At 45.2% G+C, this 16822-nt stretch overlaps 1 protein-coding gene across 1 annotated transcript in view; it reads right to left on the bottom strand.

The window, feature by feature from the left end:
• Nucleotides 1-4397: 4397 nt before the first annotated feature.
• The window catches only part of HCLS1 (hematopoietic cell-specific Lyn substrate 1), a 26485-nt gene continuing 14060 nt past the window's right edge, over nucleotides 4398-16822 (bottom strand). Inside the window, exons 5-14 of the mRNA XM_021713099.1 lie at nucleotides 15162-15272; nucleotides 13007-13061; nucleotides 8679-8789; nucleotides 7973-8028; nucleotides 7273-7342; nucleotides 6466-6677; nucleotides 5975-6079; nucleotides 5305-5506; nucleotides 5100-5162; nucleotides 4398-4979 (exon numbers count right to left, since the gene is read on the bottom strand). Coding sequence (XP_021568774.1) covers nucleotides 4843-4979; nucleotides 5100-5162; nucleotides 5305-5506; nucleotides 5975-6079; nucleotides 6466-6677; nucleotides 7273-7342; nucleotides 7973-8028; nucleotides 8679-8789; nucleotides 13007-13061; nucleotides 15162-15272 — 1122 coding nt within the window. The 3' untranslated portion in view covers nucleotides 4398-4842. The remainder of the gene's footprint in view (nucleotides 4980-5099; nucleotides 5163-5304; nucleotides 5507-5974; nucleotides 6080-6465; nucleotides 6678-7272; nucleotides 7343-7972; nucleotides 8029-8678; nucleotides 8790-13006; nucleotides 13062-15161; nucleotides 15273-16822) is intronic.

Raw genomic sequence — 16822 nt, 5'->3', positions numbered from 1 at the left:
TCTTGCTGCCCAGGCGGGTTTCAAACCCGCAGGCTCAGGCAATCCACTCACCTCAGCCTCCCAAAGGCGCGGGATTACAGCCTGAGCCACCGAGCCTGGCTGACACAGAGCTTTTTAGTTTACAAAGCATTTTCACATTTGTGGAACAGGCAACACAGGGACCGGGGCTGAGGTGTAGAGAGCTGCCTCCCAGGGCCACCTAGTGTGAAGGGCACACAGCTTGAAGGTTTTGGAGCTGGGTCTGTCTTGACAGTGAAGTCCAGGGCTTCTGTTAGTTGCTCTGCTGCCTGTAAGCCTGGGTGCTCCTAACATAGCCCGACAGAGGACAGTCCCTTGCCTGAGGACACCACAGGCCAAAACATGAGAGGCAGAAATGAGGCACAGAGTCTGTTGTGTAGACTCTTGGCAACATACAGAAACGCAAACCTTGGAAAATGGAGAGTCCAAAGGAAACACCATATTTATGGGGAAAATTAGGACAAAAAGCCACCAGCCTGTTTTTAAATGTTTCATTAATGACTTAAGAGTCAAGGGTTTTTGGGGGAGTTTTTTTTTTTCCTTAAAAGTATGTTTTAAGTCTGAGTTAGGAAGAGCGCAGACCTAGCCCCGTGCCACCCTGTGCTGTCTGAAAGAGCCTCAATACCCTAATGCCAACCTCAGTGTCATGCCAGAATGCACAGGGTAGCTCAAGGAGACCACACATTTGGTGAAGTCCAGACAAGGCCCACTGCAGTCCCTTTGGCACAAGTCACAACTTGGGTGCCCCATCAGGGTCTTGGAGAGGGAGACGTGAACATATTGGTTCCCAGAAATTGTTCTTACTGTTGCTGGTCAAGCTTCCGGCCTGACAAAAATGGATGATACTGCTGTTCTTTGGTAACAAACAGCAATTATTCACAAGAACAAAAGTCAAAAAACAAAACAAAACACGATGGAAGCAGGGCTTCTCAACATTGGAACTATTGACATTTTGAGCTAGATCATTATTTGTCATAAGAGACTGTTCTGTGTATTATAGGATACTTAGCAGCAAACTTGGCCCCTATCCACTAAATACCAGTAGCACCCTCATAGTGGCAACAGCCCAAAATGCCTCCAAACATTGCTGAATGGGGAGCCAAGTGGGTCCCGGTGAGGACCACTGTCCTAAAGGATGTAAACTGGTGACAGTATATTAGGATATGCTTACTTTTTAGTACAGCAAAATCATATCTCACATAGCAATCCACAATGGTTATGCTTTAATGTGGTTATTTATTTACTAAATAGATTGCAGACACGTAATGATTTAAAATTGGGAGCCAAATGAAGTAAATGTGTTTGGTATGGCTTCATGTTCTTAGGCCACATACAAGAATAGAGCCTTTCAGCTCTCTTCGAGTGTACCTCAAGTTGAGTCATTTGTCTCATGTTCATATCCCTCTCACCTTAATTAGTGCCATTTTCCCAACAGTCCTAAAGCAAGCAAGAAATAGGGAAAAGGAAGGACAGGCATTGGAGGGAAGTAGAGAACAAAAAATGTAGCCAACAGAAGAGAGTCTAGTCAGTCTGGGTGCTTGTTATACATGATTCGGAGCTGGTTGGGAAGAAGGGGATGACACCTTTGAGAAGAGTCAAGAAGACAGAAGAGCGAGTCATCTTTTCTTTACAATGTGCCACTTGGCACTATTTGGTGATGTAACTCTCTTTTTCCTAATCCTATCATTTGGCTTATATTTCACATTTGTATGTAAGGCACTATTTTCGAAAAATATAACTAGAATGTCGCCTAAGGTTTTATTCAGTGAAGATGAGTAACCAGAAACAACAATGAAGTGGGAAAGAAAGAAGAGAGTTCTCCAGGTGTCAATTTCACAGATTTTGAATCTAGACCTGTCTAAGGGAGGAAGGAAGCTTCTAAAGTCCACTCTAGGTTCCTTATTTTATTTTATTTTATTTTTTGAGCTGGAATCTCACTCTGTTGCCCAGGCTGGAGTGAAGTGGCATGCTCGCAGTCACCACAGCCTTGACCTGCTGGACTCAGGCGATCCTTCTGCCTCAGCCTTCCAAGTAGCTGGAACTACAGGCATATGCCACCACACCCGGCTAATTTTTTTGGCTAATTTTTTGATTTATTGTAGAGATGAGGACTCGCCAAGTTGCCCAGGCTAGTCTCGAACCCGTGGGCTCAGGCAATCCTCTCACCTCAGCCTCCCAAAGTGCTGGGATTACAGGTGTGAAATGCTGTGCCCAGCCTATGGGCTCCTTATTTTAGACTTAAAAAAAGAAAGAGGAACTGCAGAGCTGTGGAGTTGAAAATCAGGGAATATGGTTAGGTGGCAGAGAAGCAAGGTGCTCTAAGAGAAAGGAAGAGCAGAGGGCCGTCCCTTCCCAATCTGGGCGGGTGGGGGCAGCCAGGTTCCAGAGAGCAGCGGGCACTGCCCACAACTGCTCGGTCAGTTGCTCACTTCCGGTTGCACTTTTGCCTCCTCCAGTGCTGTATGGAAGTACAAGCTTCCGTGAAGGAACAAGTGCATTTGATAGCGAGAGGGCAGATGGGGCCAAAGGGGACCTTTTCAAAGAGACTCAGGGTCAGACAGAGATGATTTGATGAGCGAGATGAAGCTGTGGTGAGCAGCAAGTGTTATCTGACAGAAGCATGACAGCTAATGTGGCTTAGACTGAGGCGCAGCCGAGGGGAGCAAAGAGGTCTGTGTACCCAGGAGAGGAGACATCCATCAGAAGTCCTTGGCGAGTATCAGTGCCGAGAAAGGCAGTCCTGAGAAGAGAGCGGCTGACTCCCGAGGGTGAGGTCTGTAGAATGGAGGCAGAGAGGACCTCACCGCCTCAGGAGCACAGGGGTCTGGAAAAGAAGTTCCTGTCTTATGATAGAAGGAAAAGTGAAAAGCAAGGTGGAACTTGGAGATGTTTCGGGGAAACCACTGTAAAACTCTGATTGATGTGTGATGTGTGTCAAATCAAACTGCAGTGAAGAATGAGATTGAGTCTATCCCGGGTGTCTAATCTCTGTATGCTGGAAATCCCAATGTCTCAAGAAGAAGAAATAAAAGCTGTTTTGCATTCTGAAAGGCTAGCTCGGTCAATCTTGTGACTTAGGCCTAGAGACAGATCTGTGATTCACTGGCATAGAAGCCATTGTTGAAACCAAGTGTGTATCTTCTTTTTGAGTCGGAGTCTCACTGTGTTGCCCAGGTTGGAGCGCAGTGACATGCTCACGGCCACCGCAGCCTTGACTAGTTGAGCTTAGGCAATCCTTCCACCTCAGCCTCCCAAGTAGCTGGAACTACAGGCGTGTGCCTCACACCTGTCTTATTTTTTTGATTTATTGTACAGAGGAGGTCTTGTCAAGTTGCCCGGGCTGGTCTCGAACCCCTGGGCTCAGGTAATCCTCTCGCTTTGGCCTCCCAAAGTGCTGAGATTACAGGCTTGAGCCACTGCACCCAGCCAAGTGTGTATCTTGAAGTAAAACCAAAGAAGCAAGCCTGAGGTGCGTGGCGCTGTAGACACTCAGCAACTCTAGGGAGTTCTATGGGTCTCAGCCACTTATCCCAGCTTCTCCTTGATACCCACACCTTCCTCATCATTGAAAGCTGAGCCCGGCTTTGATACTATTAACAGCACAGATTTCTGTGTCCTACCAGCCAACAATCCTGACTTTTATTTTGATTTTGCCCTATACCTCTATCTCTGACTTTGTTGAGGCTGACTGCAGTAGCCTGGGCCTGGGATAAACCACCTTGCCCCGGGCCCTCATTCTCCCTCAACCCCATATTGTGCTCAGTGGTTCCCTTTTTGTCTATCACTGGCTGTCCTAATGTCCTCGCCTCTCTTCCTATCTACCTCCCCCTGAACCACACAGAAGCTTCATGCATTTTCTCCATCTACCGTCTTTCCCGGTCACTCATTTCAGTCGAAGCTCCAGGGCAGCCTGGACTTTTTCTAGCAGAGGTCACCGTCTCTGGTTCCAAATCCTCTTAAACCTCACCTGAGTTTACTTTCCTTTTTCTAGTCTTTTTTGTTGGCCAAACCTCCCTTTTCCTTCTCCTTATCCCACCAATTTGTGCTTTTTTTCCTCAAGAATCACTATGTCCTAAAAGATGTGGTCATTACTCCCAGGCAGAAGGTGGCTGTCCTCCCACAACTGCTGAAGCTGGTAGAAGCTGAACTGCCTTAATGCAGATACCATCTGCCCCCTCCCCAAACCCTACCTTACTGCCCCTCTTCAGGTTGATCTGTTTTGGACGGGGTTTAAAGTACTATACTAAGAAAAGGCCTAGCCCTTAACATCTAGGGTGCAGAGAGATTGCGATAAAAGGGAGTCTCCTGGATATTCCTGGAAGAGGAAAGCCAAGAGAGTCAGGGCCATGAGTACACAAAAAGTACTATGTACCTCCGTACAGAGGAGAACCACAGTCCCACTTTATTTCCAGTTTTAGGACTGAGCAGAGAGAAGGTTCAGAGACCTCTCTGCAGGGAAGGAAAGTGGGCAAACAGCACAACCAGGCAAACCAGGCATCCTAGACATAACCTTTCCAGGTAAGCAAACTGGGAGGAGAACAGAGCTTGGGGTGTCATCAGGGGTCTACCCGGGGAAGGAGGCAGGACCACAAGATCAATGTCCAGAAGCTCATCCAGGGTAGAGAGGACACTGAGGGGAAAGAGAACCCCTTCCTCACGCTGGCTCTGCCCCATGCCCTTGGTGAGGCCGGACAGGGAGTTCTGTCCAGAACCTCAGGCAACTCGTCCATCTTGTTAGACACTTGCCGCAGGAAGAGGGAGGGGAGGGAGGCGGAGCCACTTGAGACGTGGGAGGTCACAGTTGCAGCAGGCAGTGGGGAGCAGTCACTGGAGGAGCTTGACATAATTTGCAGGGAAGAGTCCAAAGTGGCCACGGCAATGACCTCGCCACCAACCCTCATCCACCATCTCGATGTCAGTGATGATGTCATCCGGATCAAAGGAAAGCTCATCACTTCCCTCTGGAGAGGAAGTTGAGGAAATATTAGGGTGGTCAGACGTAAACCCCTCCTTCCCCACGTCCCCCTCTCTTGTGTCTGGGGCCTCCAGACACCAGGCCCCTCAGGCCACTCCCAACCTACCTCCTTGGTAGTCATACAGGGCGACAGCTGAGATCCCCATAGCCTCAGCCCCGCCAGCATAGCCTGCATAATGAGAAATAGAACCATGGTCTCACCAACACGGAGGAGGCAGGGACAGATCCTGCCGGGCAATCGAGACATTCTTCCTCTTACCCTCCCCTAGACCAGACCAAATTCAGTAGCTGCTTCTCCTCCCACTACTCACCAGCCGCGGTGGAAGAAAAAGAGGAATCCTTAGGCTCGAGCACGTCCTCATAGTCCCCCTCTTGGTCGTCATGCCTGTCCATCTCCTCGACATCCTCATAGTCATTCTGAGGTTCAGGCTCAGGCTCTGCTTCGTACACCGGCTCTTCCTCCACCTGGAGGCCTTCCAGAGTCCTAGGGGGCAGGGCTGGAGGCTCCTCGTCCTGAGAAGAGAGTATGGGGCAGAAGACTGCTAAGATGCTGCCTTCACCATCTGACCTCTTCTACCCTCCACCCTTGCCTCCGCTGAAGAGCCTCTCATAGGGAGTACACAGTCTTCCATCCAACTTCATTCCTCAACCTCCTCCTACACCCGTCCACCCAAAACACCTACCCAGAGACAATGGGAGGGGAATTACAAGGTGTGAGGGGAGGGAAGTGGAAAGCAAGTCAGATTCCTTGGAAGGCCAGGAAAACACTGAAGCAAAAGCACGTTGTTGAGATGCCACAGCTAGAATAACTAACTGTCCTAGTTTGTCCAGGATTGAGGTGTTTCCCAGAATGCAAGACTTTCAGTGCTATGACCAAACCAGCCCAAGGCAAACCAGCATGGCTGGCCACCCTTCCCAGCTCACTCTCCTAGGACTTGAGGAGATGGGGTAGGAGCATAGACTCTTTGGGGCTCTGCTTACCTCTGGGGGATTCCGTCGCATGGGCAGGGAGGGCACTGGTTGTTCCCTGCTGGTTCTCACAGGCTCAGGCTCTGGCGATGGATGACTTTCTGCTGGAGGCCAGGCCTGTGGATAATAAAGCATCTCTCAAATAAGCAAGCCTCTGTCTTCACTCTTATACTTATCAGGAACACCTCCTTCTGCTCTCTGGCTATTCAAATGGAACTCTTCACCCAAGATGGGCTCCAACCTAGGAATGGCCCCTTCCTCTTAGTTCCTATAGCAATTATTGGCGATATTTGCCTTCTGTCATACTATGCAAATCTTGTTTTTTTCCTGACATTCTGGTCTATGAGGCCCAATTACAATTAGACTGAAGTCCTCCTAAAGAGACAGCAGACTCTGCCTAATCCCACGGAAACCTTTGGTTTGCCTGCCAGTGGTTTGGACACCTTAGGCCCTTATCTGGGCAAGAGGTCCTAGATGCAGATCCCAGAGGGCCAGGTACTCACCTCTGAGGAGATTTTCTTGGGCAGTGGGGCTGGTACCACTGGCTCTTCCACAGTCACTGCCGGCTGCTGAGCCTCACGGCTCATCTTTACCACCATCTTTCGCTCCTGCTGCCGCCTGGCCATCTGCTGTGCCTTCTCCTCTTCCTCCTGCTTCCTCTTCTCCTCAGCCATGGACTCAAATTTTGCCTTCAGCCCACGGGCACCACTAGAAGCTGTAGACACAGGCAAGAGAATGAGGGTTGGGGGAGGGGGTGGGGGAGGGGTGGCATTTGAAGGAAGAAGAGGAATCAATTAAACATCCAAGACGAGGAAAGAGGGGACTCCTGGAGGGGAAGGCAAAGAGGTATTAGCGGAGGAACAAAAGTATCCTAGGAGGAGGATGGTGTAGCCCTAAAGCCTAGATTTCCTATAGCCAGGCTGTGCAACCGACTTGTGTCCTTTCTAAAGGATAAGCCTTTGTCCCCTAATCATACCCTTTCCTGTCCACATTCCTTAAACCTGTAGCTCTCTAGCTACCACTCATCCTCGTTCCCAATCCTAAGCTCCTACTTATTCATCCTTCCCAAGTTGTCCCCATCCCTCCCTCCCTGTCTTCTCTGTCCCCTGCTCCTTCCCCATGCCCCTCTATGTCTCTGTCCACTTGACCTGGTTTTTCTAGGAGACAAAATCTTGGAATATGAGGGTAGGCATCAAGTCTAACTTAGCCAATTTAAGTAGTTAAAGGCATGGAGGAGATAGTCCGGGAATGAAAAAGATTAAGGGAGAAGGGGTTGAGAAGCACAGAGAGAGGGACTCGTTAAGACTCACCAGCTTCTATGGGTGTTGTCTTCTTATAAGCTGTGGTTGGGGCCTCCATTTCATTGAAGCCGACAGCGCTCTGTAGGGAGGACAGAATGTGTGGCGTGGAGGAGGGGCAGGGTGGAGTGACCCGAAGGCAGTGCTGGGGTTGGGGCCACTTAGGAGGTATCCCTCACCGTTTGATGCTCAACAGTGGGCCATGGAGTTCCAGTATTGTTTTGTGGTAGAGAGGGGTAAAGAAGTTCTAAACGGGTGAGCTCAGCTCCCCTTTCTGGAAGCTCAGTGTACTTAGCATCTCATGTCTCCAAGCCTAGTTGCCTAGAAGGTAGCCGGACCCCTGACCAATGCATGAGGAGGAACGAGTGTAGGGAGACAGTGACATAGAGAGGGACGAGACTGAAGATTGGGTTAAGGAGTGCCAAGCAATCAATACAATTTCAAGTCTAGCACTACCTTTCCTTGAGATCCGTTCCTGGCTCTGTCTCTCTGCCTCCTTCCACTATCCTCAGTCAAAGCTTGGGCTTTGGGAGACAAGCCCATTAGATGATGAGGGTAGTCCATGCAGAGCACAGGACACCGGCAGTACAGGTTCAGGACACCCAGCACCACTGTCCCATCCTTCTCCCAACCCCGCCTGGTACTCTTCTCTGTGCACTTCCTTAAACTTAGGGAACTCTCTTCTCAGGACGTCAGTGTTCTGGTGCTTTACCTTGTCCACTCGGTCCTTCTGGATTCCATACTGTCCACCGAAGCCCTTGGCATAATCTACAAGACAGAAAATTCTGAGAGTCATAACAGGAGATTAAGATGCAGGGAATGGATGGGGAGAGGGATCAGTTGGAGGAAAGACCAGAAGAGGGAATGTGGGAAACGAAACAATGAAGAAGAAAATGTGGGAACTGGAGGATAGAAAGAGGCATGGGTGAAAAGAGAGGGAGAACGATGGGGAGAAAAAAGGTGGAAGAGAATGGAAGAAAAAGTTGGAAAGAGGAAAACATAAAAAGAGAAAAGTGACAGACAAGGGAAAAGGAAAAGGAAGAAATGGGGAAAAGATCAACAGCCTTCTAGCCATTTCCATGTGTCCCAGGGAAGCAGTAGGCCTCTCTGTCCTCAGTGAGGCAGAGGGGGTCCTCTAAGACTCAGACAGACCACCCTCTGGCCATCACTCAGCCTGTCTGTCTTCATCCCTTTCTCCAGATCCCTTCTCTTTGGCCTGCCTCCTCCGCCCTGCTCCTAATCCTCCTTTTTTCCCCTCACCCACTCACCCCACACAGGTACACTTACTGTCCACCCTACTCTCTGCTGCACATCTGCCCTTCTGAATTCTGGGGCTCCTGGGTTAACTTCCAGAAAGGAAGGAAGGAGAAGAGGCCCTGTGGCCCTCTGCGACCCCCCTCCTCCCAATCCCAACTCACCTTTCTGTGACTCGTGTTTCTCCGTCTCTCCCTTATAGTCATATCCCAAAGCCGCTTTGTCCCGTTTGTCCTTCTCTATCCCATAACGGCCACCAAATCCATGAGAGTAATCTACGGTTGAAGGAGCAGTCATGAGAACCCGCCCTCAACCTCCAGCCCACAGGGAAGTGCTGCCGAAGAGAGAAGTCAGGAGGAATGGGTGCAGTGTCAGGAGCCCGAGGAAAGAGCCGGGGCTCGAATACAGGTGAATTAAAGGGAATCCCTGTCCTACACCATCTTTGAAGTGAACACTGCTCACTCTTGTCCTCTTCTCTCTCACTTCCATCCCAAGATGAGAAGATCATTTCAGTGTACTCCCTTCTTCTTCAAAGTGGCAAACATGGAGAGTGAGAATAGATTTCCAGAAAAAAAGACAGATACATATGAAATATAGACCTTTTTCTTACTGCCAGAAATGTAAGCTAAAACGTCTTTTTTTTTTTGAGTTGGGGTCTCAGTCTGTCACCCAGGCTGGAGTGCAACGGCACGCTCCCAGCCACCGCAGCCTTGACCTGCTGGGCTCAGGTGATCCTTCCGTTTCAGCCTTCCAAGTAGCTGGAACTACAGGTACACGCCACCATGCCTGGCTAATTTTTTTGATTTATTGTAGAGATGAGGTCTCACCAAGTTGCCCAGGCTGGTCTCCAACCCGTGGGCTCAGGCAATCCTCTCATCTCGGCCTCCTAAAGGGCTGGGACTATAGGTGTGAACCCCCACGCCTGGCCTAAAACATAATTTTTAAAAAAGAGTAAAGCTCACACAAGAAAAGAAAAGAAAAAAATCCTAGCTTCAGAAACAGATAAATTAAAGCTGTATGTATGAGGGTAATTATGAGCTGACACCACAGAAACTCCAAGGAAAATTTAAGTTCTAAATGTGATGAATAGTGATTAGAATTTAGAATCTCGGGTTTTAATTTCTATATAAAAATGAGGGTAGGGCATAGAAAGCCAGAAATGAAGCTCTGTCCATTTATATAAAAGAGTTCTAGAAACATTCTACTCTCTTGTCCAGGGAAATGGTGAGGGAGCTTATAGTCTGCTCAGCCATTTGATAGGGGGAAACTTTACATATGAGACTTGGAAACTTCAAACCTACACCTGAGGTGGAATGAAAATGTCTAATTTGTCTACCACTTACATAATGCAGGAGTTCTAAGATGAGAAATGAACTTAAGTACTGAACCAGGAAAATATATCTCATGGAAAGAGTGAGCATAAGGAAGATGGTGTGAACACGAGACGAAGTGACCTCAGAACAAAATGACCAGAAGGACATTATGCAAAGATAAGAGAATTATTCATCTTTTGTCAGGAATATGCATGCTGGTATAAACCTATTAGAAGAATCAAAGTTAATGAAGCAAAAATGGACAGATATAGAAATAGACAAATCCATGATCATTGTTGAAAATCCTAACACTCTTCTCTCATTAACTGATTTAAAACTTAGATAAAAAGGAATCAGCAAAATTATAGATGAGCCAAACAACATTGCCAGCAAATAAGTCCTAATTGACTATTACAGAACACTATCCCCAAAAGCTACAGAATACACTTTTTTTCATGCATATAGAACTTTCACCAAAATGGACCATGTGCTGGTCTATACAATAAGTCTCAGTACATTTAAAAAGACTGTAATATTAGGTATCATATTCTGATCACAATAGAATTAAATTAGAAGTCAATACCAATAAAATTGTCAAGAAAATTTGTCTAACACTTAGAAAATAAATGATATGTTTTTAAATAACCTATGGGTCAAAGAAGAAATGACAAGGAAAATGAGAAAATATTTTGAATTGAATGAAAATTAAAACACAAATAACATTTGTTGAAAGTAGCAAAGGCAGTGTTTAGAGGAAAATATATTGTTTTTAAGTGCCCATATAGGAAAGTAAGGCTTAAAATCAATGATAAGTTTCTACCTTAAGAAGCTGGAAAAAGAACAAACTAAACCAACATTAAGTAGAAGAAAAAAATAATAAATATAAGAGGAGAAACCAATATATTTTAAAAACAAATGATAGAGAAAATCAGCAAAACCAAAAGTTTTATTTGAAAAGAATAATAAAATTGGTGAACATATTGTAAGAATAACCAATTAAAAAGAGAAAAACCCAAATAAACAATATCAGAAATAAAAGTAGGCTTTTCTTATCATTATAAATCTTACAGATCTCAACAAAAGAAAACAAGAAAATAAATTAATTTATGCCAATAAATCTGACAGCATAGATAAAATGGCCAAATTTCTTGAAAAGCACAACACACCATAACTAACTTAAGAAGAAATAGGAAGGCTAAGCTCAATGGGGAAAAAATAATTCATTACTATTGAAACCTCTGGAACTCAGCCAGAAGTAAAGACAAAATTTCTCTATATGGATCACTTCCCATAAAACAAATATCCTCCCCACCTCACTGAAATAAACATACTAACAAAAGTTACAAATCATCAAGGAAACAACCACAAGGGAACACAGATTAATCAAACAAGAATTGGCATACATGAGAATTGCAAATAACATAAAATATAAGAGGACCTTTAATTAAATAGCTTAAAGAAGGCAGCAGGAAATCATATGAAAACAATAAGACACTATGGAAAAATAAGCTTCACTAGAATCAAAGGGAACTTCTAGAAATAAAAATATCTGAAATAAAGCATAAAATGTAATGGAAAACTTAAGCATTAAATATTATTAAATATAGCTGAGGGGAGAATTAGTGAACTTAACATAAATCCAAGGAATTATCCAGAATGCAGCATAGGAAAATAAAGAGATGGAAATAGAGAAGAGAAATTAAGATACATTGAGCATGAAAGTGTCTAATACACATCTAATAGACTTTCAAGAAGAAAGGATAAAAGAGAAGAGAGGAGAAGCACTATTCAAAGAGAAAATGTCTGAGAACTTTCCATAATGAAAGGCACATCTGAAGTTGAAAAATCTCATAAAGGATAATAAAAATAAATCTAACACTTAGACACAGACTAGTATTGCAGAACATCAGAAACCAAAATAAAGTCTTTCATTAAAAAAAAACCCAAAAAACTGAGAGACAAAACAAGTTACCTACAAAGGAATTCTCATTAGTCTGACAAGCCAGATGTCAGAGATAACTTCACAGTGATGAACAGAAAATAACAATGCATGTTGCAAAATAAAGACAGTGTTGAAAGACTGTGCATTCTTTCATAGACTCACAAGTAATATGATTAATTAAATTAATATATTAATTTAATTATAATTAAAGTGATTACTTTTTGTGGGGTTTAAGAGCAAGATAAAGCCAAAACACTGAACAGCAATGATATACTTGGTAGAAAGACTGTATTAAAATATTCTACGTTTCCCGTATTACTTAGAAAGAGATAGTGATTAATTAGAAACTTCAAAGATGCATGTTAAAACTTAGGAATAAACCTCCTAAAATAAAGAAATAAAATAATGTACTTTTGATTCATTAGAGGAAAAAGAAGGATTAAAGAAGACTTGAGGGGCTGGGCTTGATGGCTCAGCCTGTAATCCCAGCACTTTGGGAGGCCAAGGCGAGTGGATTCCCTGCGCCCGGGGTTCGAGACCACCCCGGGCAATTTTGCGAGACGTGGCGAGACCTCGTCTCTACAATAAATAAAATAAAGTTAGCCGGGCCTGGTAGCATGAGCCTGTAATTTCGGCTACTTGGAAGCCTGAGGCGGAAGGATGGCCGGAGCCCAGCAGGCTGCAGCCTGGGCGACGAAGTGAGACAGCAACTCAAAAAAAATAAAGAAAAGAAAAAGGAAAAAGAAAACTTGAAGCAGGGAGTGGCTCACACCTGTAATCCCCAGCACTTTGGGAGGCGGAGGCGAGAAGATTGCCTGAGCCCACAGGTTCAGGACCAGCCTGGGCAACATGGCGAGACCTTGTCTCTACAACAAATCAAAAATTAGCCGGGCATGGGGGTGCACGCCTGTAGTTCCAGCTACTTGTAAGGTTGAAGTGGAAGGATCGCCGGGGCCCGGCAGGTCGAGGCTGCGGTGGCCATGAGCGTGCCACTGCACTCCAGCCTGGGTGATAGAGTGAGACTCCAACTCAAAAAAAGAAAAGAAAAGAAAACTTGATCCGCCGCATAGAAATCAATAAAAGAGAGAGAAAGGGGAAAGGAATAAACAAATGTACATATGGAGTACAAAGTAAACAAAATAGTGGGGAACTGGGCCATGGAACTACAGGGAGCTGATGGCCCGCTGTTGGAAGAGCTGGCCAGTCCGGCTGCTGAAGCTGGAGGGTAGGGTCTTGCCTTTCTGAGATGCGTGCTTCTCCACTTCTCCTTTATAATCAAAGCCGACTGCTGACTATAGAGAAGAGGAGAGAGAATTGGTTAGAGCCAAAGCTGACAGTCTCCCCCGACTCGCCCTCACTCCCAGCTCAGCCCCAGTTTGTAGTTCGTAGGGGCTCAGCGCTGAGTAGGGGGGTTGAAGGTAGAAATAGATAGTTCCCTGACAGGCTGATGTGAAGGCCGTGTGCTACCGAGCAATGACCACGGACTCTGGACACAGAGAGATTTAAATCCCACCTCCCCTACATATAGTTGTTGGACTTTAGGCATGTTCCTTGATATTACTCTTCCAATATAAAATGAAAAGAGGCATACTTGCCTTACCCACCTCGACCGGAAAAATGAGAGAAACGATCCCTTTCCCTTTGGGATATTATGAGAATTCACTCATCTAAAGTGTCCGCATCAAGTCATTCACTAAATTAGTGCTTGTCTTCCCAACGAATCCCCACAAAACGAAATGAAATGGTAGCTAGGAAAGTGCCTTGTCAACTACAAGGCACTATGCTGACGTAGGAGATGGCATCACGTAGTTGCTCACACCATTCCTCTTCTCTTTCACCCAGCAATGGAAACACAAAGATGTGGGTGTTGGTGGGATGGGAGCAACCAGGAGAGTCTGGATCCTCGCTGGTTCCAGGACTGGGTAGATTGACCCCACGCCTAACATCACTTAGGGACCTTCGACCCCATCTGGCTTGCAAACTATGGATTTTGCATCCTAAGCACCAATTAGCATGTTTTGTTTCTTGATTTACATGACACACTGATTGTTTAGGTGATTCAGTCTGGCTTGTGAACCAAAGCTATAACACTAGTAGATTAGGCAAAGGCAGGCAGGAGGGGCCCAAGATAGAACAGGAAATTCCATCCGGACTATAGAGCATTACTTGCTCCATATTCCATGACTGCCTTTAAAAATTACCTCTGCGTTTTCTCTTTTCTTTACAGCATGTAAAGAACTTGTCTGGTTTTGTTTTTCCTGTTTTCTTTCCCCCTACAATGCAATCAGTTAACATTCTAGAACTTAATTTGAAGGATTCATGTTCATCTAATTAACAACTGCTAATTAAAAAAAAAAAAAAATCCCAGGCCAAACATGGTGGCTCATGCCTGTAATCCCAGCACTTTGGGAGGCTGAGGCAAGAGGATTGCTTAAGCCCAGGAGTTTGAGACCAGCCTGGACAACGTAGCGAGACCTTATCTCTACAAAACATTTAAAAATTAGCCAGGTGTGGTGGTGTGCACCTGTAACCCCAGCTATTTGGGATGCTGAGGCAGAAGGATCGCCTGAGCATAGGAGATCCAGGCTGCAGTGAGCAGTGATTGTGCCACTGCACTCCAGCCTGGACTCAATCAATCGATCAATCAATCAGTAAACAAACAAACAAACAAATAAACAAATAAATAATCCCAGGTAGCTGTGAAGGAGATGTCTGCTCTCCGTGTACAGCTGCAAGGGAAGAGGCACCATTCTGCACCATTATAAAAAACAGAGTTCAAAGAACTGATCTAGTAAACATGAAACTAAGTTTCATCAGTGAGCTATCCAGCTTACTCTCTTGTCCACTATATAATGCTGTCATCATACTAAACCTTTTTTTCTCCTAAAAATAACTTTTTTTTAACAAGGGAATCTTTTAAAATACCTGGACATCAGAGATTGGTGCTAAATCCTGTGAAAAGTTACCTTTACCTTCTGAAAACATTGCAACTAACCCTAATTAGATGTTTTACTTGATTATTTGCTTCCATGGTAATATTTAAACTGGCATCCCTGTTTTCCTAAGAGGCATGAATATTTATAAGGTCTTGCTATTAGGTCAGAAGAGGAGCTTTGAAAATTATCTCTTTATGCATACAGGTATAATAAAAACCAATGGTTTGAGGAAGTCCTTATTCAAAGAAGTTTTAGAGTCTTCGACTTATTTAAATAAATGCCTTTTTGCTCAGCACGTGGCCTCCAACACTGCGCAGGAACTTGCTGAGGGAGCCCATGGGGTCCTTACAGCATCCACTGCCCTGTCTTTCACCAAAAAAGCCTGGGCCTACATTCAGGGGCGAGTGCTGGTCAGTATCACATGGTGTGAGGTGTGGGGAGCGAGTTGACACTCACCTTGTCTGCCCTGTCCCTCTCAACTCCGTATTTGCCCCCAAAGCCTTTGGCAGCATCCATCTGAGAAGAGTGTTTCTCCACGTCAGCAACATACTCGTGGCCTACAGCACTCTGAGAAAAATCAAGAATGGAGTGAAGTGAAGAGATAAACATGACCTTGGGAAAAATACATACTGAGATGAAAGAATACAAGAAACTTCTTTCTGGGGGAGACCCACACAGCCCCTGACAGTGGTACCAAGGAATATGTGATGGGAGAGCAAGTTGCCTTACTCTGGAAGCTTGCACATCTCTGATTCTTCATGAATATCAGTAAGAAGCCAACATTCCAAACACTCCCGTAAGATGGGATGGGAGCCAGAGAATAGAGATGAGGCAGAGAGATCGTTGCTTAAACCAGCAACAAAAAGAGCCATCGTGCAGCAAAACAGAAATGAGGTAGGGGGCAGAGACCAACGGAACTGACTGACTGCCATAGCTTAGTCTGAATACTTCCCTAAAACAGCCTGATATTTTTGTTCTAGGTCTTTGCTCCTATGTGGCCTTCAAAGTTCAGAAGTAAACTATGAACTTTTATGCAACATATAATGTATAATATATATCCCAAAAGTTCACCAAATACACAGTAAATGAGAGAAGTTGTAACACAGACATAATATACAAACATTTAAAAGTAGCAGATGATCTTAAAACATGTTTTGTTTTGTTTGAGTTGGAGTCTCACTCCATCACCTAGGCTGGAGTGCAGTGGCACGCTCATGGCCACCGCAGCCTTAACCTGCTGGGCTTAGGCGATCCTTCTGTCTCAGCCTTCCAAGTAGCTGAAACCACAGGTGTGTGCCACCATACCCAGTTAATTTTTTGATTTTTTTGTAGAGATGAGGTCTCTCCATGTTGCCCAAGCTAGTCTTGAACCCATGGGCTCAGGCAATCCTCTTGCCTCAGCCTCCCAAGGTGTTGAGATTACAGGTATGAGCCACTGCACCCGGCTAAAACATATTTTTCTTTTTACCACTTGTGCTCCCTCTCTCCTTGGTCTAGGCATTATAGTGTAGCTGGGGCTACCCCAGGCCAGTTGTCATAATAATAATATCTTGACTCTTGTTTTCTGTCATCTATATCTTACATGTTAAGATAAGAAAAATTTTTTACAGATAACATGTGGATATTCTATTTTAGAGCCCAAATGAACACAGCACTTTTGAATACGTTTTAAATCATATATATATATATATAAAATTTATTTATATATTTATTTTTTGAGTTGGAGTCTCACTCCATTGCCCAGGCTAGAGGGCAGTGACACGCTCACGGCCACTGCAGCTTCAACCTGCTAGGTTCAGGCAATCCTTCCACATCAGCTTTCTAAGTATCTGGAATGACAGGCATGTGCCACCATGCCCAGCTAATTTCTTGATTTATTGTAGAAATAAGGTCTTGCCAAGTTGCCCAAGTTGGTCTTGAACCCATGAGTTCAAGCAATACTCTCACCTTGGCCTCCCAAAGTGCTGGGATTATAGGCATGAGTCACCGCGCCTGGACTACTTTTAAATTATAAAACCAAGCTGGGCTCGGTGGCTCAGCCTGTAATCTCGCACTTTGGGAGGCTGAGGTGAGTGGATTGCCTGAGTTCGCGGGTTCAAGACCCGACTGGGCAACTT

This window comes from Carlito syrichta, unplaced genomic scaffold, assembly GCF_000164805.1.
Source record: "Carlito syrichta isolate Samal-C Ts95f unplaced genomic scaffold, Tarsius_syrichta-2.0.1 Scaffold304179, whole genome shotgun sequence".
Taxonomy (NCBI): Eukaryota; Metazoa; Chordata; class Mammalia; order Primates; family Tarsiidae; genus Carlito; species Carlito syrichta.
Note: the sequence above shows the minus strand (reverse complement) of the source record. Positions and strands in the feature narration are given on the sequence as shown.